Source organism: Chelonia mydas, chromosome 3 (genome assembly GCF_015237465.2).
Source record: "Chelonia mydas isolate rCheMyd1 chromosome 3, rCheMyd1.pri.v2, whole genome shotgun sequence".
NCBI lineage: Eukaryota > Metazoa > Chordata > Testudines > Cheloniidae > Chelonia > Chelonia mydas.
In genome coordinates this window covers 152,235,381-152,260,694 of record NC_057851.1, presented here as the reverse complement: position 1 = coordinate 152,260,694, position 25,314 = coordinate 152,235,381, and the positions used below count along the sequence as shown (strand labels likewise).

The 25,314-nt window shown below is 38.3% G+C and overlaps 1 protein-coding gene across 6 annotated transcripts in view; it reads right to left on the bottom strand.

Annotated features, from left to right (window-relative positions):
• CDC42BPA (CDC42 binding protein kinase alpha) overlaps positions 1-25,314 on the bottom strand; it is a 328,646-nt gene that overhangs the window by 105,069 nt on the left and 198,263 nt on the right. For all 6 annotated transcript variants that reach the window (XM_037895609.2, XM_037895606.2, XM_027833828.3 and 3 more), the window contains exons 9-14: positions 19,738-19,817; positions 17,331-17,497; positions 12,951-13,073; positions 4,896-5,029; positions 2,530-2,772; positions 2,139-2,249 (exon numbers count right to left, since the gene is read on the bottom strand). In XM_037895609.2, the coding sequence (XP_037751537.1) occupies positions 2,139-2,249; positions 2,530-2,772; positions 4,896-5,029; positions 12,951-13,073; positions 17,331-17,497; positions 19,738-19,817 (858 nt within the window). The remainder of the gene's footprint in view (positions 1-2,138; positions 2,250-2,529; positions 2,773-4,895; positions 5,030-12,950; positions 13,074-17,330; positions 17,498-19,737; positions 19,818-25,314) is intronic.

Sequence of the window (25,314 nt, the reverse complement as noted above, 5' to 3'; positions counted from 1 at the left end):
CAATATAATAAATGTGGTTTTTAATTTTTGTTGGAAGAAACAGCACTAGATATTTGCATTTAAGTCTAGTGCAATAAACAGGAAGTGGAAGACCCTATAACATGTATATAGAAATACACTGATAATAATAGTGGCAATACAATTAAATAATTTGGAAATCAAGAAATGCTTCTTGAATACTATTTAAAGAAAGTTACATTTGCCCTTTGATGGGAATACAGTCCTTGTCTTACTATGTTACTTATATTGCTACTATTTTCAACAATAAATTTTTGTTATGATTACAAAAACAAATAAAAATGGTAACCTATTTCTGCACGTATCTTCTCTCTACATGTCAGTAACGTCATTATCTGCTCAGTTTACTAACACAAACGAGTTTTCATTACTGTCAGCACTACAGAACACATAGAGGTGTTAAAGAGTAAACTATGTCTTATACTGCCTCATGCCTCATCCACAACTGCCATCTAAATTCTGATGCCAGACTCTTTATTGCTGATGAAGATATATGAAGCAGAAGGAACACAGCTTCATTTCCAGCTCGTAGGCTGGATTTGCAGCACTAGCAGCTTTATGAATCCTGTGTTTGGGACAAACTGACTCTTTTAAGGCCTAAATTCTGTATTCTACTTAGGGAAGGAAGGCAAAATTAATCCAATAGAACCTCAGAGTTACAAACACCTCAAGAACGGAGGTTGTTCGTAACTCTGAAACGTCTGTAATTCTGAACATAACATCATGGTTGTTCTTTCAAAAGTTTACAACTGAACATTGACTTGATACAGCTTTGAAACTTTACTATGAAGAAGAAAAATGCTGCTTTCCCTTTATTTTTTTAGTAGTTTACATTTGACACAATACTGTACTGTATTTGCTTTTTTTTTTTTTTATTTTGGGTCTCTGCTGCTGCTTGATTGCATACTTCCAGTTCCAAATGAGCTGTGTGGTTGACTGGTCAGTTCATAATTCTGGTGTTCATAACTCTGAGGTTCTACTGTAAATATGCGCAAAAGAGTTTGTGAACAGTCTTGTGGATGCTAAGGGTCCCACAGAAATCAAAGGCAAAACTATTATTCATAGATTTTAAACCAAAAAGGACCTTTATGATCATCTAGTCTGATCTGCCTAACACAGGCCATAGAATTTCATGCAGCAATTCCTGTATCAAGCCCATAACTTCACAGGGAACTACTGCATATGTTTTGGGAAGATGTGCTATCTTGATTTGAAGAGTTAAAATGATGAAGACTCCACCACATCCTTGATAAAACGTTCCAGTGGTTAATTACCTTACTGACTTAGATAGGAACATGGTTTTTCCCTAAATGCACACTCACCTTCATATGGAAACCAGAAAACCAATTTATTTCTAATCCTCAACTCTGAGGCATATATCTTCAGACAGTGGAACATCTACAGAGCATGCTACACAACACCAAACCACGAGAGAACATTTGCGCTTTGAATAAAGTCCCTGATCCTGGAAATACTAACACATGTGAGTAATCCCATTGAAATCAGTGGGACTATTTAAACGCATAAAGTTACTCTCTCACTTAAGTATTTGCAGAATTGGGACCTACACCCCCATGCTTGGCTGAGCTATGTAATGATACATTCAAAAATTTTCCTTTATAGGGACATCAGTTATTAGACATTTGGTTCTATTTAGACTTAAATATAATTGACATATGCAATCATAAAGTAATGTTTAAAACATCTCCATAGAGCTCTGAATGTACTGATTAAGTTTATATGCAACTACTCACTCATGCTGAAAAATCAAACATTACAAAACACTTCTTTGACTTGTAAAGTGAGCAAATAGTTATGAAAGTCATTGATCAGGAATAAATACAGAAAACCCAGGTGTCACTATGATAGAGATGTGCCTCTAAACATAGCTAACGTTTAGCATGAAAAGAATGTACTGGTTAATAGTTTGTGATTGTGGGAAGTTTTCGGTTTTCACATAGCCTTTCATAGAGACAATCTGATACAAATTTGCCTTTAAGTTCAATACAGAGTCAATGAGGTCAAAAATTCACAATACCCTCTTGGTACTGAAAGCAATTTTATAGCTCAAATCCAAGCTGGCTATTAACTTTAAAGGCATTGAACCAAAAAAGACTAACCTTTAGTCCTTCCAATTCACTCTCCAGCTGTTTAGAGTACTGCTCACTTCGCTCACGCAATTTCCTGTCCTTGGATGCCTCAGCAGCTGCAGCTTCAGCATGGACTTCCAGCTAAAAAAGAGGGTAACAAACTCTTTTTTTTTCAAAACAAAGTTATATTTTTTGGTGTAAGAGTTGAATTTTCAATACTAGAGTGAAAAATTCAAAGCCCTAAAGAGAAATTGGATTTTATATAGGAAGTAACAATCAAATGAATAAAGAGTTAAAAATGTACAGACTACGGCTTGAATATATTTTTAAAAGGCAGTGAAGTAAGCATGAATTATTTGTATGTAAATCCTCCACATATAATTACCTTAAGGGACTCTACAAACTCCTTTTCACTACTTACTTCTTTTTTGAGTCTTTCTGTTCTCCGTAACTCTTGCCTTAAGATTTCCACCTTTTGCATCACCACGTCCATCTCTTCCTCTTTATCTCGGACCTGGCGGGTAAGTTTCTGTTTTTGAGAGTGCAAGTCTGTCAGCCGCTCATTCATCTCTGAGAACTCCTGCATGGCCAGTTTCCGCTGGCTGTGTGCATCTTTTAGCTCTTTGGTTTGGGATTTTAATCTCTCACTAGACTCCATTAGTTCCTACAGTTTAAAAAAAAAGTTATAAACCTATAAAGTATTAGGGCCAAATTCTTCCTTTGGATGTGTGCATGAGGGTTTCACTGAAGTGAATGGGAGTCACATATATGCATCCGAAGATAGAAAACTGGTAACAATATATGACACAGACCAGGAGCTTGCAGTGATAGTTCTTTGTAAAGGTAGTGGGCCAGATTATGATCAGTTGAAGTAGGTGGAATTGCTTCAACTATACCAACTCTAAATTTGGCCATTATGTAGATCTAAAGCAAAGGCTTTCAATACTTTTAAGATCTAATCAAATACATGATCTTTGCCTTAGGTTTCCAGTACCACTTAACCAAAGTAAAAAAAAAAAAAATTGCATCATTAATTTATTTTAGCTGTCAAATAAAAAATGCAGTGTTAAGTGAATAAAAACAAACCCTTTGGAAGTCAACCTCCTCCACACAGCCATTATAACTCCCATAAACTTAGGCTTGGCAGGATTCAATTATCATCACTACACATCAATAAACGATGATTTCACTGTACACTCACAAACCTACAAAAATATTTCCATTTATAATAATCGAAATTTACAGATAGGCCAAGTAACAAAAATGCTGCTTGAGAATTTATTAGAGTTTGATTTAGGTATATTTACTTTGCATAGTTTGACATGTGATGTTGCAACTTGTGTTTTAATGGTTACAAAGCTTTAACTTTTTGAATCTCACCATCTACTGTTGTTAAATAATTATTGTGTGACTGCCTTCCTCGCATGTATGTGAAAATGTAAATCTATAACAATAAAAAAAAGCTGCTTAAAATAAACACTGATATTATTGGTTGAAATTCTAAAATAATAAAAATCAAATGCTACTAAGCCTACATATACTACACCATAGTATCGAATGTTGCAGCAAGTAGCACCAACACAAGTGAATTATCCCTTTAAAGGAATATGGGCATATAGGGAAGTCTATCTAAATTCTGTGGATAACTCTCCAGGATAACAACTCAACTTGACAGTGTTTAGAATAAACACTAAGGATAATATACCTCAGCTACTGGGCTAAGACTGAGTCTCCACAACAGTTTGGCTAGATGTCATGAAACAATCAAAGTAGACCAGTGCAGAAGAAGGAGTGAGGAAAAGAGAGCCTGCGTATGCATGCAACAGGGAGTAGAGGAAAAAATAATTTGCAACTTTGCTGGCTACACAAAGTCAAGAGCATTTTCCAAATTTTCTAGCATGTCAAAGGAACCTTAATGCCCAGTATTGTCACGAGGAGAGAGATGGTCTCTCTGGCAGATATGAAGACACACTAAAGGCTTTGTAGGCCAAAACAAACATCTTTAACTTCACTTGGTAAATTAGCACCCAAAGCAGAATCAGGGCACTAATTTAATGTTTTCATGGTGAGAGATCCTGTTTAACGAGCATGTTTTCATATTCTCCACGACATCCTGTTTCCAAGTTGATTTTACGGTATAGCCCCATGTAGAGGTCATTGTGAAAGCATGTATTTATGGTAGCAAGATCTGCATACAAGAGGGAGGATTGCAAGCGCCCGAGCAGATATAGAAAAATAAGGGGACGAGGAGAAGAAATGGCAATGGTGAAAAATATTGATTTTTTTCCTCCCAAATTATTTCTTTAATCCTCAGATGTGCAGATCTTCCTTCTCCCTCCCCTGGAAGTGTCCATATATCACAAAGTCAATGTTTCTTGAATAGCTGGAGCAACATTTCCCACTATGCTTACCAGACTTCAGATTAAATCATTACTCTTTACTTGTTCATCTATGCTTTGCCCGCTAGCCTTTATAATTATCACCTTAATCTGAGGCCAAGAAAGGCTTTCTGTGCAGCCAACACAGAAATCACTGCATGGATCTGTTTAAGGTCTGGAATCAATTTGCTACGAACACCCATATGACAGTATACATAATGCTTTAAGTAATCTCTTTGTGTCAAAAAAGGAAGTCAGAATGCAGAAGATGAGTGATACATTTGTATCACCTTCTAATTAATTTTACTCTGCAAATGAGATGTTAAGACAACTCTCATTTTAAGAAAAATATAATAAAAGTAAAACTGGTTTTATTGTCTAGAAAGATATCTAACAAAACACTTTGTACCTTATTAAGATCCTCTCTCTCTTGCTTCAGTGCTCTAATCTGTTTCTCAAAAGACTTGATTTGTCTAGAAGCATCATCTAATTCTCGTCGGGCAGAACTGGCCTCCTCCAGTTGCTGTTCCAGCTGACCGGAATCTAAAAAGAAAAGGTAATGCTAAATATGTTAAGAGGAAATCATACTTACTATCCATTAGCATAGAGTTTGGATGGCCTAAACTGTTTTCATTTGCATTCCCTTATGCAGGTAGTATGACAAATATAATCTCAGACTAGGGTTGGTGTTTCGGGGTCTCTTTAAAATCTATGGTTTTTGATTGCCATGTTTGTTTTTAATGTGATGGAACAGACACAGTTACAACATGTTATAGTGTGACATGCCAAATGACATACATTGTCATTTTACTATGTGATATAATATGGCAAATATCACCTCATTTCATAATTTAATACAGCATGACATGTGAGTTTAGCTATTGTACACTAGGATGCAGCACATTACCTGACACATTTCAAATGACACTGTATCCTAAAATGTTTTTTCTTCCCCCTTCAAGCAAAAAGCAGCAGCAAAAAAGTGCTGGGTTACTCAAGAGCTAACAAGTCGTCTTCTGTTGTTGATATCCAAATTATTTTCAGATGGTTTTATTTCTAGAGTTGACAGCATTTGTGTTTATGTGACCTGCTTTGTTTATTATAAACTGTTACTCACTTAGAAAACAAAAGTAATTTTCAAAGCATATCCAAATTATGTCAAATATAAGTATACCCAAAAGATACAACTTCAAAAGCAGAATTGCAGAAAGTATAGTAGACCACTGAGAAGTTTGTGAGGGAAAGGAAAATGCATCATAAGTTAATTCCTGTTCTTTGCTACCTCTTTTCTTAAAAGTGTGTATTTGGATATATACACAACTGTGGGTTAAATCCTGGCCCTATGAAATCAATGTGAGTTTTGCCTTAACATCAGTGGGGCCAGGATATCACCCCATAGGCGTGTATCTACATAGTACAAACAGAAAAACATACACACTTTTAATAAAAATCTGAAGACCTTACTTTTACTACATTTTCAGAAGTGCAACCTTAACAGCCTGGCTCTTAAAGCAATCAAATACAAATACCATATGAATACAAATAAACATACGTACACACAATTTTTAAGAGCTGCAAGTTTTGGAACACAAGGATTTTATAGGCAGATTAATAACTATTAACTTTTATCCCTATAAACACTCTCTACTGTTTTAATTTGTTGACTCTTATTTTAAAACCTTAAAAGAATGTGCTTAAACTACAGATAGAGCTCAATGCCAGAAATTATTAACTGCCTGTCTCATCTTTCTACTCTGAAGTCACCAGCAGAAGAAAGTTTATATGTAGTTATACTGAGCCAAGATAAATCTCTCTTCTATGCGTGAACTACTTTCTTCCATAGCTTTATTTTCTTTCTTCTATTGCTATCCTTTATATATTTGGCAATATGAAGGATTTCTCAAAGTTTTCTTCTATGTGAATTAGAGAACCATATATATATATATATATATATATATATATATATATATATATATATATATATATAAAAATAACTTTAACCTCAAAAATTGAAAGCATATGTTTGGTTGTCATTTCCTGGAAGACTGGATAGACAAAAATGTCATGATTTACGAAGGTCTCATTGGGGAGAGCCCTGAATCTGACACATTTCTAAATTCATTTTCACTATCTTCAACAGGTGCTCATTATTAGACTAGTCAAGAAAGCAGGTAAAAGACTTGAACCAAAAACTGGTAGCTACATTTTAATGACAAACAACAACTCTTCATCCAGATGCAGACATCTATGGATATAAAGCAAATATCCGTAGATATGCAGGGCTCTAATTATAGGCTTAATTCATTAGTCATAGGGATGGGCCCAAACTGCAAAACGTGAATCTGAACTTTCTTAAAATTCAGAGGGCCTAGGGTTTGTGTTCAGAGATAAGGGCCAACCAGAATGTTGGCTCAAGCTTCTGGTCTGAACTCCCCCAAAGTTTGGAAGTGTTCAGATATGAGTATTTGGTTTGGGCCCATCTCTTCTCAATAGCCAAGTTTTATAATATATGTTGTAAAAAGCATATGAAAACACCTACACTGCAACATTCCTGTTCCATCACAAACTTTTATTGGATGGGATCAGATTAGTCAGAACATAAGAAGCAGCCCAGAATGTTCTATAATTCAACAGTTGGACCAGACAAGGCATTCAAGTATACATTGTGGGGAAAAACCATGCCTTGGCAGGGAACAGATTAGGTAACCGTACAGCTCTTTTGTGTCTCTTATTTCTGTAATCATACTCTGCTCATAATAAGTTAGACCAGCAGTTCTTAACCGGGGACTGGGGCACCCTGAGGGGCCTCAAACAGGTTTCAGGGGTCCGCCAAAATAAACCAGAGAGCAGGGCTGGTGTTAGACTCGCTGGGGCCGAGGGCAGAAAGCTGAAGCCCAAGCCCCGCCGCCAAGTGCTGAAGCTGAAACCCAAACAACTTAGATTTGCAATTGCCCTGCTTGCTACCCCCTAACGCCGACCCTGCTTTTTAATCCACTGGATATGCAGAAAAACAGTTGTTTGTGGCACAGGTGGGTCATGGAATTTTTATAGCATGGTGTGTGGGGTGGGGGAGGCTCAGAAAGAAAAAGATTGAGAACCCCCTAAGTTAGACAGCTGGTTTGCCTCTTCTTTTGTTAATACCTTTAAGTTTTTGCCTGAGCACTTTAGAAATGATTAGTTTCAACCAGAGAGAGGAGCACATAATGTATGTACAAGTAAATACACACAATGTTACTTAAGTGATGTGCATAATGAAACTGAAAACTATTAATGGATATTGATTTCAATTACAATACAGAACACAAAGTGTATACTGCTCGCTTTATATTTATTGTTATTACCGATATTTGCACTATAAAAAAATAGTAATATTTTTCAATTCACCTTATATAAAAGTACTGTAATGCAATCTCTTTATCATGAAAGTTGAATTTAGAAATGTAAAATTATGTACAAAAAATAACTGCATTCAAAAATAAAACAATGTAAAACTTCAGAGCCTAAAAGTCCACTTCGTCCTACTTCTTGTTCAGCCAAACTCTCAGACAAACAAGTTTGTTTACACTTGCAGGAGATAATGCTGCCTCCTTCTTGTTTACAATGTCACCTGAAAGTGAGAACAGGCATTCCCATGGCACTATTATAACTGGCGTAACAAGATATTTACATGCCAGATGCGCTAAAGATTCATATGTCCCTTCATGCTTCAACCACCATTCCATGCTCATGACAGATTCTGCTCGATAACTATCTAAAGCAGTGCAAACTGACACATGTTCATTTTCATCATCTGAGTCAGATGCCACCAGCAGAAGGTTGATTTCCTTTTTTGGTGGTTTCGGTTCTGTAGTTTCCGCATTAGTGTTGCTCTTTTAAGACTTCTAAAAGCATGCTCCACAACTCGTCCCTTCAGATTTTGGAAGGCACTTCATATATTTAAAACTTGGGTCAAGTGCTGTAGCTATCTTTAGAAATCTCACATTGGTACCTTCTTTGTGTTTTGTCAAATCTGCAGTGAAAGTGTTCTTAAAATGAACAACATGTGCTGGGTCATCATCTGAGACTGCTATAACATGAAATATATGGGCAGAATGCAGGTAAAACAGAGCAGGAGACGTACAATTTTTCCCCAAGGAGTTCAGTCACAAATTTAATTAACACATTACTTTTTTAACGAGCATCATCAGCATGGAAGTATGTCCTCTGGAATGGCAGCATTATCTCCCATAACTTGTTTATCTGAGCGATTTGCTGAAGAAGTAGAAGGACTGAGTGCACCTGTAAGCGCCTCAGTTTTACATTGTTTTATTTTTGAGTGCAGTTATGTAACAATAAAAATCTACATTTGTAAGTTGCATTTTCACAATAAAGAGATTGCACTAGGGTACTTGTATGAGGTGTACTGAAAAATACTATTTCTTTTGTTTATCATTTTTACAGTGCAGATATTTGTATTCATAAATAATAATATAAAGTAAGCAGTGTACACTTTGTATTGTGCTGTAATTGAAAACAATATATTTGAAAATGTAGAAAAACATCCAAAAATATTTAACGCATTTCAATTGGTATTCTATTGTTTAACAGTGTGATTAAAGCTGCAATTAATTGTGATTAATTTTTTTTACTTGCAATTAATTTTTTCTGCGTTAATTACATGAGTTAACTACAATTAATTGACAGCTCTAGTTGCAATTCTGCCGTTTACCAGGCAGCAAAAAAACGGACAATATTAAAATTCCAGCAGCTGCTTTGCTGCTACCACTCTGCAGCTACAACTAATGCACCCACCCAATACTTGTATGCAGTGTAGTTGTAGCCATGTCAGTCCCAGGATATTAAGAGAGACAAGGTGGGTAAGATAGTATCTTTTACTGGAGCTCTGTGTAGCTCGAATGCTTATTTTTCCTCACCCACAGAAGTTGGTACAATAAAAGATCGTATCTGCCCACCTTGCCACCCACTACTTCATGTATATCTTTAGGATAGGTTTTAGCTTTGTTAGACAGGAAGTATTGTGAGGTGATGGTAGCTAAGTAACTTAATTTCACAGCCCAATAGAGGAGTGGATTTTGTATTTAAATCTATTAAATCAATTATTCAATTTATGCTACAGATCTGTAAATTTATACTGTGTTGCCAGTAAATTATTTATATCCCTGACTAAGAAGCATGCCAAAGAAATATATTACCCTACTTATTTAGAGTCATAACATTCCCTCTTGTGGAAAAACCCATAGATGAGCTAGTTACTTGGAAAATTCAGCAATAATTTGAGGGTTTAGTGTCATAGATGTAAGGGTTACAGAGAACCAGGAGCTGTCCTCTGCAGGCTACTAAAGGAGCACAGAGTTCTGTCAGGAACCCTGCAGAGGCCTAAAAACTCTTACATCTGAGGAGGGGAGTGATGGTAAGGGGAGCACAGAACGAATGCCAGTGGACCACCTCAGACTAGTCAACAGCTCTCAGTTCTGCTCTCAGTCTCATCTGTCCTTTATATAAATATTCACTGGAGCAAGGAAGGGTCTCTCCTCTCCCAGGTAAATGCCCTGAGAACCAGGTTAATCCCAGAATAGCCTATAGCCTCTCCCAATCTCTCCTGCTGAAGCTGTTCTACGTTGTATAACTATATAAATATTCACTGGGTCAATGGGCAAGAGAATAAGAATGATTCTATAGCTTGGTGATTAAGACACTCATCTGGGAGGTAGGAGATGTGGAATCAAATCTCTCCTCTTAATCTGGCAGCCACCTCTCCTGCCTTCCACATGAGTGCCTTAGGGTATGTCTACACTGCAAAAAATCCCCACAGCAGAGAATCTCAGAGCTCGGGTCACCCAATTTAGGCTCATAATGCAGGGCTAAAAAAGGCTGGACCTGGGCTCTAAAACCTAGTGGTCTGAGGAACGGGGGTGGGCTGGAGGGGGCCTTGAATAGAGACTGGGAGAGGATGGGTCATTACACAAAGTAAAACTATTTCTGCATGTTTATCCCCCCCCGCCCCCGTTCCTCAGACATTCTTGTCACCTGCTGGAAATGGCCCACCTTGATTATCACTACAAAAGGTTCCTCCCCCCCGCTCTCCTGCTGGTAACAGCTCACCTTAAGTGATCACTCTGGTTACAGTGTGTATGGTAACACCCATTGTATCATGTTCTCTATGTATATAAATCTCCCCACTGTATTTTCCACTGAATGCATCCGATGAAGTGAGCTGTAGCTCACAAAAGCTTATGCTCAAATAAATTGGTTAGTCTCTAAGGTGCCACAAGTATTCCTTTTCTTTTTGCGAATACAGACTAACACGGCTGCTACTCTGAAACCTGTAGAGGAAAGGGAGATGACGACATTGAGGAGCTGAGGGATGCAATGTCCAGCTCTGCCAGGCTGCTGTGCTAAAAACAGAGCATAGCCGCGATAGCACAAGTGGCAGGAGGGCCTAGCTGACTAGCCTCTCTGACTTGGGAAGGCCAGCCCCTTTTGCCACTTGCGCTACTACACCTACACTCTATTCTTAGTGCACCAGCTGGAAGAGAGCTAGTGTGGGTATGTCTCCTTGAGCTGGGAATCACACCCCCAGCTTGAGGTCTAGACATACTCATAGGCACAGCCCTCCTCCATCCAGCAGCTTTTGGGACATTTGAGAGATTTTCTGCTCATTCCACCCTCTCAAGGGCTAGTTTTACAAGTGGCTGTTTGGCCCATAATCCTTGTGCATATGGTACATGTTAGTAGTTATTTTTACCTGCATTTCTAATAAAGCCAAAGCCAACATAGTTCCTTTTTCTTTGCACACCAGCCTCACAGGTGTCAGCAACAATGCATAGAACTCTGTGTTTGTTAACTTACTTTTTTAAAATCAAATGAAGCTAAAAAGAATTAGATGATGAAAAAGTTTAGTGACTTTCTGATGGAGCTGCAGATGTGATAGAAAAATTAAGATCCAGTGGTTAACCCTACATACTACCCCATTTAAGAGATTAGACAAAATGTGGGCCAAACAACTTGACATCATGTCCCAAACTAGGAAACTTCAGGATGTAGAAACTTTATTCACAGCCACCTCCTTACAACCAAGACAGAGGAGGATGCAGAGACATGTCATGAGGAATAAAGTTGTCTTGATCTCCATTGTCTGTTTCAAAGCAATCATCTTTCATGTGCAAATTCGACACAGACAGATCATTAGAATGTCTCATTGTCACTGCGGATGACTCACCAAGTGCAATTGTAAGCGATTCCATTTTTCAGACACATGGTCTCAATCTCAAAACCCTGTATTTACAGATGGATCTGAATTCTAGAGTTCAGCTCAGGCGCATTTCTTGGAACAAGCGGTGTTTTCCATGCAACAGAGCACTATTAATAAATTTATGCTTAATCCCTAAAACCTGGATATGTGTTTTACACAATATGAAATTTTAACCTTCCCCCCACAACAAGGCTCAGTTGTCATAGTTATTTGATTCATTTGTCTCCACTTGTTTTGGCCAGAAAAAGCCTTTCTGCAGAGTTAAACTCTCAGAAAAAACTACACATTAGGATATTTCAGATAAAACAAAAATCTTATCTTTTAATGTCATTCCACTACTGCAGCCAAACTGCTGGATGCACTTTAAAATGGTAAAGAAAACTATGAGACTGCATACTGGCTGACACACTGTTGATTTTAAACATATTTTAAAGCAAGTATGATTATAATCAGAATTATGATCATAGCCCATTATGCTTGAAATATCAGGTGCAAAATTTAACTCACTCAAGAATTTACCGCACGCTCCAATGGCACCAGATTACTCAGCGAGAAGGATGAAGTGATATAAATAATGCTTCCTTCCAGTTTTTAATATTTGCTAAGGCTGGAAGGACACAATATAATCACCCTTCTTGGGTTCACCAGTTTCACTTTATTGCTTAAATACGATAATACAGCAAGGGATGGGACAGCAAGAAGTACTATTGTGCATACATGTATGCCTGTGACTTTGCAAAAAAAAACCTGCTGTACGTTCACAACAATTAAGGCAAGTGAAAGACTTAATCTGTTCTTGAGAACACTGTTAGAAAAAATTACAGCAATGCAAATTAGAGTTGAGGTTTCACGGCTACTCTTTTAGGGCCTGATTCATAATCAGGTCAATTAGGAATAACTCAATTTACGTTGAAGGAGTTACAGTGGGCATAATAAATAAAGGTGAATCAGGTCCTCAATGATAAATGTGTACAAAATGGCAGACATATAAATGTAATAGAATGAGAAGGAAAATGTTTTTCTCAGTAGTTACTGCTGAATGGTAAATTTAAGATGGGACATCAAAAAGTAGATGCTGTCAATCTTATGAAATCAGCATTACTTTGAAAAGGAGTGTTTTTCTCAATAACAGTCGTTTTTTTCCTTGTTCATGATAACTTTGTAAGTGCATCTTTTCCCCTGGAAGATTGTATGTAAATACTTGGGACTTACCAGTTACCTGTTTTCTTAACTTTTCAATTTCTTCTTTTAAGCTTTTAATTTCTAGATCTTTGCTTGCTGTTATTGGACCATCCACAGTTGAATACTGTAAAGCCTGTACTGTCTGGGTGGATTCTAAAAACAAAGAAGAGTACCATGAGATAAGCCTTCCACACTTCCCCAATATACTCTTTAAGATGTCAGAAGAAAGCGACACTATTGATAAGTAGAGAATTGCACAAAATTGTCTCTATACCAATGGTAGAAGACTGGAAAAAAACAGAAGGAACTGAAAATTCATACTGAAGAGAAGAAATTTTACATACTTGACCTTACTGATTCCAGCTGCTTTAACTGGAATGTCAAAAGCATTGATTATTGATTATAACCTGTTCAGGAAAGATAGCACAGGTGGAGAAGTGACACACTACACTAATGGCACAATTACAAGTAATTGGTAACTCAGAAGCACAGGATCTTTAATACATATGGATCAATGTGTTAACCAGCAGACCATCAAATCAAATTAGAGATCAAGATGAGTTACTCCATAAACACCCGTCTTTAATGTGTGTGTGGGGGGATATTGTGGTGTTACAAGGCACTTCAATTTGGTAAATGCATGCTGGAGGTCTCATGCAGCCAGTAGTAAAAGACCAGTAGAGTTTCTAAAAATTATAGATAATTTTCTAACACAAAAAATATTACATCCAGCATGAGGGAGGGACATCATTATAATTGATTAAGATGAATTAATCACTGGACCAAAAATTGGTGGCTGCCTACGGACCAGTGATTATGAACTGATTACATTCAATATGGGCAAACAGAAGACAGGTCCAACCAGTAATATACATACTTGGTACTTCAAAAGGGGTAATTCCCCAAAGCTCAAGAAAATTATGAGTGAAACTGATTGAGAGGAAAAGCTTAGACAAAAAATGCAAATGAAAATTGGGAGATTTTTTAAGCAGAGTTTATTAGATGGCTAAAAAGCCATGATTCCACAATCTTCAACTAAAAGCCCATCCTGGTTGGGGGTGAGGGAAGACAGAAATTATAAATAAAAAACAATATATACTAAATTGAAAAAAGGGGGAATAGATAACAATTGATATAAATTAGAAGTTATGATGTTCAGAAAATTGACAAGGAAAGCTAACATCATCAGGAAAAAATCCATAGATAGCAGGGCTAAGGACAAGAAGTTTTTTAAAAGTATACTAGAAACAAAAAAGATGGTAAAATGTTTATCATAAAGAAAAGACAGAGTGTTCAATTAATATTTTTGGTCTGTATTGGAAAGAAACAGGACAGTGTGGTTGTATCACAAGGGGATGATGAAGTAATGGAAGTTACCCAGTTTAATAGGGTGCGACAGAGTGAACTGTCACATGGGGGTGGGGGGAGGGAAGGAAACCAAAAACAAAATACCCAAGCAGCTGACTCTAATTAGTAGTCCTCTCAAAGACTGCTGGGAGTGAAAGGGGGGTGGGCCTATATAAGTTAGATCCAGCTCAATCCAAGGAGGAGAGAGAAGGATGAGGCAGTGCTCTGGAAGACTGGAGCTGTATCTAGACGTGCCTAAGGAAAAGAATCAGGGGCAGGAGATTGAACAAACACCCGCTGAGCAAAAACTGGGTTTGGGGAGAGTTGGGCAGAGGCTGGGGCTTGCCTCCACAGGAAACGATGGACTTACTGTGGAGGTAAAAAAACTGTGGAGAAATGGAATGAAGTATTTTGGGTGCAAATGATGATGATGATAATTAAACACCCTTTTGTGTCTATCACTGCATTATCTCTAGCTCTTTTCTGGGGGGAGGTGAGGAGCGTTATCTGGCCCTGTTTTTTGTGGTGGTCAGGTCATCCTGCCTCAGAAAACCTGGATAATTTGCATTCAAGAATCCTAAAAGAGTTGTCTGAGGAGATCTCTGGCCCTCCGATGTTAATTATGAATAACGCTTAGAATATCATGAAAATTCCAGTAGACTAGAAGAGTGCTAATGTTGTGCCATTATTCAAAAAGGAAAGCAGAATGACTTGGGAAACTACAGGCCCATTAACCTGACATAAATCTGGGCCAAAATAATGGAAAAGCTGATTTGGAAATCAATTGATAAAGAATTAAAAGATAGGAATATAATGAATGCAGTCAACATGGTTTTATGGAAAATAGGTCTTGTCAAACAAACCTGATTACATTCTTTGATGACCTTACAAGTTTGGCTGATAAAGGCAACTGTATAGGTGTACTATATTAAGACTTCCGTAAGGCATTTGACTTAATATCACACAACATTCTGATTAACAAATTAGCGCTATACAATATCAGTAAAACACAGTCAATGAATTAAGAACTGGCTAACTAACAGATCTCAAAAAGTAGTTAATGGGGAAATCACGGAATGGTGTTGTTTCTAATGGGACTCCACAGGGATTAGTACTAAGCTTGCTGCTATTTACATTTTTCATCAATGATCTGGAAGTAAATATAAAATAATTGCTGATAAAATTTGCCAAACCTGCATGAATTTTGGCTCATTCAAGCAAAATGTGTTTTAACACAGTCAAATGCAAAGTGATACATCTAGGAATAAAGAATGTGGATCATACCTCGGAAACTATATCCTGGAAAACAGTGATGCCAAAAAGGATTTAGAAGTCATAGTGGACAAGCAACTAAACATGAACTTGCAGAGTGATGGTGTGGCAAAAGGGGCTAATAAAGTCATTTGATGTATAAAAAGGAGGAGGTTATTTTATCTCTGTATATGGCATTGGTGAGATCGATATTGGTATTCAAATTTTAAAAAATATATTGAAAAAACTGGAGAGGATACAGAAACGAGCCACAAAAATGAGGGCTGGAGAAAATGCCTTACAGCAGGGGTTCTCAAACTGTGGGTTTGACCAAGTGGGTCACCACCTCATTTTATTGGGGTCACCAAGGCTGGTGTTAGACTTTCTGGGGCCCAGGGCTGAAGCCCAAGCCCCAGTTCCTAGGGCTAAAGCCGAAGCCCTAGCCCCACCACCCAAGGCTAATGTTACATGCCTCCAGCTCAGGGCAGAAACCCTGGGGCTTCAGCTTTGGGCCCCTTGCCCGGGGCAACAGAGCTCAGGCGCGGGGCTTGGGCGGGCTCGGTCTTTGGTCCTCCCTCCTGGGGTCATGTAGTAATTTTTTTTGTCAGAAGGGGGTCATGGTGCAATGAAGTTTGGAGAACCACTACCTTACAGTGAAAGACTTAAACAGCTCAATTCATGGGGAGAAAGTACAAGGTTCTAAAGGGCTCTTTAATATAGCAAAGAAACGCATCACAAGAACCAATGGCTGGAAACTGAAGTCAGACAAATTCAAATTAGAAATTAAGCACAAATTTAAACAGTGAGAGTGATTAACCACTGGAACAAACTACTCAAGGAAGTGGTAGATTCTCCATCTCTTGATGTCTTCAAATCAAGATTGGATGCCTTTCTGGAAAATATGTGTTAGCCAAACATAAGTTATGCTTTAGACAAAGACAAGTTATTAGATTCAATAAAGGGGTAACTGGATGAAAATCAATGACCTGTCAGACTAGATGATCTAATGGTCCATTCTGGCTACAAACTCTATGGACCTATGAAAAGAGTGTCTGCTGAGGTATATTAAACAAACACATTGGTTAAGCTTTCAAACACTGGTGCCTAAATTGTGGTTACAATAATGTGTGTGCGCTCACAAAAGCGGGAAATGAGAACAAAATAAAGAAACAAGGGATACTTCAGAAAATCCAAACAATCCATACCATTTGAATGCCTCTAAAGAAGAAAGAACAACATACTGTACCTTACACTTAAAGATGAGCCTTGCTTTGTGAGGTTGTACACTAATTTCTGTATTATAGCTTTCCCTGCCTCTCTGTAAACAGACTAAGGGTCAATGCTGTAAAGACCTACACATGTGAATATCCCCCCTGGCATCAATGGAATTACTTGCATACATAAAGTTAAGAACAAACTTTGCAAATGTTTTTGTAGGATGGGGACTTTAAATCATACAATTTCCACTTGCAAAGTGCCAACACATCCTCAGTAGGTGCCAAATACACAAATCTAGATTCTCCCCCCTCTTGCTCCCCAGATTATAAGTATGTAGTGTCCACAGCTGGAGTAATAACGAACCCATGGCTTCAGTGAATTCAACAGATTGTAAGTGGCATTTATGGGATGCTTTAGGAATTAAAAAAAAAATTTAATGTCATTTATCAACAGAAATAATGAAGCGGATTAATTTCCAATGGGAACATTCCAGGAAACATGTTTTAATTTTTTTCCATAATATTAAAAGCACTTCACAAAAACTACAGCCTAATCCAACTGAAAGTGACAAAATGGTCTTTTTAATTGCTTTACCTTGCAGTTTTCTACTGAGTTCAAGTTTTTCCTGCTCCAGGCGCCTTATTCTCCTCTCATAAGCTTCTGTTGCTAAGCTATCCTCCAAAGTCCTTTGAACACTGGCATCAAGGTCCATAGAGGGTGGTCCAGCTGTAATTCTTAGACAACTGCGGTCTGAAAGCACACTGAAAAAAAGGATTTTAAATGTTAGTTAATTTTAGAAAAATAAATAAAATTAAATTAAAGCAGTTGGCCAGACCAGTAAATGATTGTTTTAAATTTTTCCATCACAGTAAAAAAAATGAACTTTCTAACCACTGTAGCAACTCAATTAGGGAAACCAACATTAGTACTTTGATATCAATTGTTAACGTATTATTATTAGATGGAAATTAGTGTATTTTGGTCGTCTCCGCTGTAATTAATTTCTCCCAGATTTCTAACTTAATTTCCCCTTTGTAATGTTTGTTTTTGAAAAAATGACAGTTAAGAAATTTCAGAATTTAAAATGGAGACATTTCCAGATCCTTCTCATGAAGACATGTATGTAACTATATAATGAAAGTGCTAGGAACCTGATTTTGCAAGCACTTATGCACACGCTTAATTTTATTTAGATGAGTAGTTTATCTGAAGTCAATGGAACGTCCCATGTGAGTAACATTAAGCACACGTTTGGCAGAGCCTTGGCTTTTTGGTACATTAGTATTTATTGTACCTCTAGGTAAATACTGACCGAAGTTAAACTCAAAACTTGCATCAGTTGTCACATTCATCTCAACAGTAGCTAATGTCAGACAATACCAGTAAAAAGTGAACGAAGACCCTACTCTCTTCTTCAGTTCCTCCAAAAGGTTCGCTTCTTCTAAGAAAACTATAAACTCTAGCCAACATAGTTAAACAACTTCTTGATTCCGTTAATATTTAAGGGGCATGAAAGGACAGGAAAGAAAATAATTTAAAAAACAGTTAAAGCTGATACTTTCTCTGGGTCTCCCAGTGCATCTTATCTTATCTCTGTGTGTCTTTTAGGGTGAAATTCACATGTTGGCTGGAAGCTAGAATAAGATCTTAAAATAGGCCTTATGTGGGGCACAGACCTTGTGCCGGCTCTCTGCACAGGACTAAATTGCACCCATAAAGTATGTCTACACGGCATGCTTCTTTCAGCAGCATGTAGAATACATACGTACACAGCCCTCCTAGCACGGGTATAAACAGCAGTGTAGCCAGTGAGGCATAGCTTAAGCAAGCAGAGTAAAGACACGCCTGAAGGGTGTGAGTATGTATGCAAGTACGTACCCTATGCCAGTGCTGAATTTGTAATGAAGGAGGTGCTGGGGCTCAAGCAGTATTTTTACTTTCATGACTGACGGACCAAGCCCAGAGGTGCCAGAGCTAAGAACTGCCAAGCCTAGAGGTGCCAGGGCTTAGCCATGACACAAATCAAGCACTACCCTATGTGCTCTATATTCACCCAAGCACTGTCCCCCTCGCTACACTGTTATTTTTAGCAATGTAGCATCCTGTTACCTCCCTGCTACTAGAGTCTTTCCCCATCACAGGAAAAGACTGCCCCCAGCAGAGAAAGGCTCTGGGAGGGGAAAGGCTTCGGCAGCTCCACCATTGAAGAGCCTCTTCTTACTGCAGGGAAAGGCTTTGACAGCTCCCTGCTGCTGGAGCCCATCCTTGATGCAGGGCAAGACTCTGGCAATGGGGAAAGGCTGAGCCTTTCCCCATGTCTCCCCACCTGCCAGCGTTTTTCCTTGCCACAGTGAAAGGTTCCAGCAGCAGTGAGCTGTTGAAGCCTTTCCCCAGCACTTCCCCTCTGCCAGAGCCTTTCACTATCTGCATAGCTTTACACTGTAGCACTGACACAGCCTGCTTTTCACTACAGCATGTAGCTACTGGTACACTACATGTCACCACCAGTGATGTGTAGTGAAGACATAGCCTGAAGCTAGGTCTGCACTACAGTGGCATTGCTGCAGTTCACCGCTGCAGTGTAGACATTTGCTACAGTGAAGGAAGAGGTTTTTACGTTGCTACTCCTAAATCTAGAGGTGGTAGCTAGATCAATAGAAGAATTCTTCTGTCGACCTAGCAATATCTACACCGGGGCACAGGTTGGCTTAACTACTTCTCAGGGGCATGAATATTTCATACCTTTGAGCAACGTACTGAAGTCAAGCTAACTTTTAGGTGTAGACCAGGCCTAAGAGAATTGGCTCCAGGCAGGGTCTGATTTTAGATGTGTCTTACACAACTACTGAGCATATAATAATCTGCTTAATAAAACCATTTTCCTCAACAGCCAAGTGCAGTTGTTTCTTCATGCTCTTTATTTTATAGGTTTGCATAAACTTGTGGCACACAACAGATCAGAAGTTTAGCACATTCATGTATCCACCATACTTTGACTTACCAGCTACTTGTATATGTAAAACCCACAAATGGCAGATGGTGACCAGAAAATGCAGTATGTGTTGGTGGAGGCATTGTCTCCTAGGAGATAAAAGAACATCTGGGTAAGCTGAATTCTACCAATTTGGAAAAACATTACTGGATAGTGTTGAGTCGTCAAATGTTAGTGCTGCTATTTCACTAACCAGATCCACAATGATCTTTATTTGAAGATTAAATATGAAATAGCAAAATCTAAATCTGGCTTTGAATTAAAGATACAAATAGTTCGCAGGAAGAGGACTTTTTATTCAAATGTGGTATCATTAAAGGTTATTATGGAAATTAAAAGCTGGTTCATTATTTTCTTTCTCCCTAAGGATTCCCGAAGATGCTGGCAGAGCACAGAACAGCATCTTGTATTCTTCCCTTTACCTTCCCTACCTCTTGAGTCAACTTGTTCTCCCTCTCTGCAGTCTGTCAGTCCAACTCCTGAGATAGCCTAGTGATTCTCCTAGAAGGAATGCCACTCAGAGTTGTTGCTGGAAAGAATGACACAATAGGATGCTCAAACTCCAACAATGGACTAACCATGCTTCCTTCACAGTGCTTCTAGCTCCTGCCAGCCCAGAAACAACACATCAAGCTCAAGCCTTGAGCTCTGATCCTCCGTGTGCTAACACTATGGGCTAGTCTACACTAGACTGTACAGATGTACTGAGCCGCTGTAGTGCTGCTTGTGCAGACACTCAATGCTGACAGGAGAGAGCTCTCCCATCAGCATAATTACTCCACCTCACTGAGGGGCAGTAGCTAATGTTGGCAGGAGAGTATCTCCTGTTGACATAGCGCTGTTCACACCAGCGCTTAGGTCAGTGTAAGTTACGCCACTCGGGGTGGCTTTTCCATACCCCTGAGCGACTTAAGTTATACTGAAGTAAGCACTAGTGTGTACAAACCCTAAGATATCACGAGGCCACACAATTGCAATCACTATGGGGGGGTGGAGAGGGGTACTCCAAATGCCGTAATATCCTCTTCAATAACGGTGCAAGATTCATGCCTTTATACTCCTGTTTACCTCCCAGATTTTCTTATGCAGCTGCATCCTATTACATCACCTTGCTCACCAGAAAAAACTCATTTTGAAGAAGAATATCGACTTGAAAGCTCTAAAAGGGCCTGTCATTTTAAGAAAGGGTTAAATTTTAGGAAAAGATGAACAAATGTAAAGGTGGAAAGCAACTCTCTACATGTGTTTTTTATAGTTTTGCATGCTAAATCAAGCAGGAAAAGACTGAGAATAACATGTTATTCAGAAAAACCAAAGCCATGTTTTAATGACAGTTTTGGATAGCATTACAGAAGAATCTTAACACCTTGACACTCGGAGTCAAGAATTTCTAGCCTAAGTACTGTAATAACTTTTCAGAGCTACAGCTTAGTACACAACAGTCCACAGCCTTTTAGTGATTATGGATGAGTCCTCGTGGTCATTGATCACCAGAAAAAAAAATTATTAAAATTAAAATGTGTGAACTATACAAATTTTAAAAATGAATGTCAAAAACTATACAGTACTTTCTTAATTAGCACAATGGGCACTGTAAAATCTAAAGGATGGTTGGATAGAAATAGGCAGTGAGAAAAGAATTCCTTGATTTCTGCATTCTTTTCTATCCTCATATTTAGAAGATTTACATTTGGAAAGCACTTTATCTAAATAAAAATTTTAAAAAAATAACTAATCCATATTTTTGGGGAGTCAAATAACCTCTGATTGCATCCCATGTTTAATATCAAATTCTAGTATGTGACATCTAATTAGAACACTCATTGGTATGTACAAGAATTTCTATGACTATACATGCATGTTTGCTTTACAATCACTATTGCAGATAGTCTTCATATGCTCTCAGTCCCCTTCTGGGGTTCATAGATTGTATTTGGGGTAGAAGAATCCCCTTCCAAAACTTCATATCAGCTGAAGTAACAGTGAACAAATCATTCCCACTGATATATGAAAATTCACCAATCAGGGAGTAGTAGGAGTTAGAACGAAAGAAAGCAAGTTCAAAAATTCCTATGGAAGTGAAACATTCTTTTGGTCATGGGCAGAAATTTAACGATGGAAAACATACTTCAACATGCAAAAATCAAATGGTTGAAGACATTGCCCATAATTTGTCAGTTCCCAACTCCCTGCAATCCCAGACCATTTCTCCTTACTCTCATTTGGAAACCTTTATACTCAGATAACAGAAATAGTGACAATGGCATTAGATCATTCTAGAAGATACTCTTCCAAATTAAACTGGCAATCAAAATTTGGAGAAGCCATGTTTAACAGGAGATGATCTTTTACTATGTAAGCAAACAGATTTGGTAAATGGTTCAGGAAGCATATCAGAAGTTTGTAAAATTGGAATTAAGATTCATAATATTAAAATTTGAATTATTCCACTCACCTGCACACAACCCCTCGCAATAATGATTGTACCTACTGAGTGTGATATTTTATTTTTTACTGTGAAGCGACATATTTTACAAAAAACAGCATCATAACAACCTCTTGAGTGGAATATAAACTTAATATAAACAAGCCTCAAACATTTTAGTCTGGAAAGTACCAACATAATGCACACTAGAATTTAAAGGAACACACAAATAATTTAGGACTGAAATTAAGGTTTTGCCTTAAAAATAAATAAAAGGTGGTTACAAAAGGAGATATTCATAGATTTGTTAAGAAATTATTTTGTTTTAATTCAGCAAATACAGTTTTAGGCCTCATCCTGCAAACACTTATGCACATGCTTAATTTTAAGCACAGTCTACTGAGGACTAGAGTGACCACGGCTGATGGCGTTGCACCAGGCATCAGATAGTGAAGTTCCCAAATCTGGCTTAAGCCTTTAAATCCATGTTGCTCTGAGATGGCCCTGCAGGCAGTGCCATGCAGGGTCAAAGCAAGCACCCCTTTGTGTATTGATGGAGAGTTTCAGAGCACAGTGTGGATTTTTTATGCATCCTGATGATTTAGCCAAAGAGCAGGTAATACAACTTTCAAATGTAATGAATGACTGAAGAAAGCCCAAACCTCTACAAGACTGACATTTCACACAAAGTCAAACCACGTTATGCTCAGGATTTGGCTCCTGACAGCACATATGGAATGTCTTTAGACACTCAAAGTGTGCCTGTGAGAGGGTCCAGGTTTCTGACCAATACAGCCGTACAGGTAGGATATCAGTTTGATAGATGCTAAACTTTGTCTCAGGACAAAGACGTTTGTGTCTGTAAGCAAGACAAGGACTTCATGCAGGAGGAGGCAAGACCTATTCATTGAAGAACATCCAATTTGCTATAACCATTTAAACTCTACTTGCAGTCTAGGTAGATGATAGCCTAGTCAATACTCTTCACAGTCCTTGATCCCACCTTTACCAGAGATTCTTGTGGCCCAGCTCCGAGGTTCTGTACCCTGGTCTTCTGCCATGAGATGTTCAACTCTATCACACGAGTGGCATCTTGGAGATCTTGGCGAGTGACTTCTTCACAAGCAGGAAAGCATTGTCGACATAGTCTTGATTGGTGAATACTTCTTGACCAACCTTGATTCAGATGTGCAGCTCAGCAAGTCCGAATATCCAGGCGATAACTCAACAGAATAGCACCGGGACAAGAATGCATCTCTGCCACACACCAGTTGTTGCTTAAAAGTGCCTCGGAACCAGTGGACATTGGTCTGCATCAACTTTTCCTAAGTGTGGGAATCAGGCAAAATACCAGCAGAATGGAAAGATGGCATCACAGTGTCCCTGTAGAACGGCAAAGGATCTCACACTGAGTGTGGCAACTATAGGCGGACACCATTATCGTCAGTCCTTGAAAAGATCTTTGCTCACGTTTTGCTTGGTAGGATGCAGCCTCTCCTCAAGAGACATTGTCATCTTCAGCAACCAGGTTTTGCTGTTAGGCAGTTGACAATAAATGCTGTCTCTAGAATTTAACCACCTGCTTTGTGTGGTCCATATCATCATCATCAAAGTGGCTTTACATTTGGTCCACAGGTCACTGCTTTGGCTCACACTGAACAGAATGGAGTTCCAGATGATCTGCTAAATGTGGTGCACAATCTTCACTCTGGTATTGGTGCAAGACAGCATGTTGGTTCACAGCTTTTGCCACATTTTTACCCAGTGAGAATACCAACATACTTAAAGTTAAGCACATTTGCAGAGCCAGGGCCACAACGTTTTGGAGGTTTTTTTGGTGGGCGGGGAGGAAAAAGACGGAGGTGAGAGATGGACTTTGGAAGGAAGATATATTTGAATGTTCTCAGGTGATTTGGGGAACCCAGATACACTACAGATGTACTACTGCACAGTATCTGAAAGGGTAACTGATTGGTCTTATCTCACAATTACTGCAAAATAGCTAAAAATACATTGGATTTAAAAAAAAATCTTTCAGATCTAGTAATTTAAGGTTGTATTATTAACAATTTCTTCATTAAAAATTGTACATATTACCACCGCAGTCTTGAAAGGGTCCCTTTTAAAAATAATGTCAACTTAGTATAAAAGCAGAATTGAGTGGAAATTGTCAAGCTTTGGCCCCAAGTTCTACAATGGGATACGCTAGCACAGACCGCTGCAATGTCCCACTGAGGTCATTGGGACTCCACAGGAGTGCAAGAATCCATACTACTAGACCACATTGCAGAACTGGGCCTTTGTTTCTACTGTCACAATAAAACAAAGTTCATTTCAAAGCAGAAAGGGGTGGCGGAAGGATTAAAAGAAGCGATCACAAACAGTCTAATGAAAAGATGCCATAAAGGAGATAGGATAGTTATCTTCAGTTATGTAGCTGCAAAGTGATAGATGCAGTTTTAAACCCTTGCAGGGTTTCTGAAGGCATACACTGATGTTTTGTGGACTGCTGCAAAAGGATCAAGATATAAATTTTCTGCAATTTTCAATATACTTATGCTGACAGTACCATAAATTTAATCTAAACATATCACAGTACATACAAAACAACTATATTAAACAAATGTTGTATGAAGGTTGTAGAGTCAAGCACTCAAAAGCTAGAAAATGCCAGAATTAAGGTAGCTGTGCAACCTTAACTTTACTTCCTTGTGCATATGCATGAGTATACAGTCTCTAATTACATCATATATTACTTTTCCATAGGTTCCCTGCTTCATTCAAATGTACAAGATGGACAGTTATCAGTAAACATGGCAGCTACTTAATATTTCCTCCAGGATTGAATGTGTGGTCCCTTACCTCATTTACTGCACAACATCCAAATCCTGCACCGTATAAAAAAATTATTAATGTCCTCGTGGACTTTACTATGCATAGTATCTGAGTAACTTACAAACATTAATGAATTTTTCTGAGAACACCTCTGTGAGATAGGGAGGTATTATCATTCCCATTTTGCAGATGGGGACTGAGGCAAAGAAATATTAAGGCCAAAATTTGCAATAACATTTTTTAAAATGTCCATTAATTTTGTGTCAGATTTTTCAGAGGTTCCGAGAATCCACAGATGCACTTCAAAAGGAGTTGGAGGGCTCAGC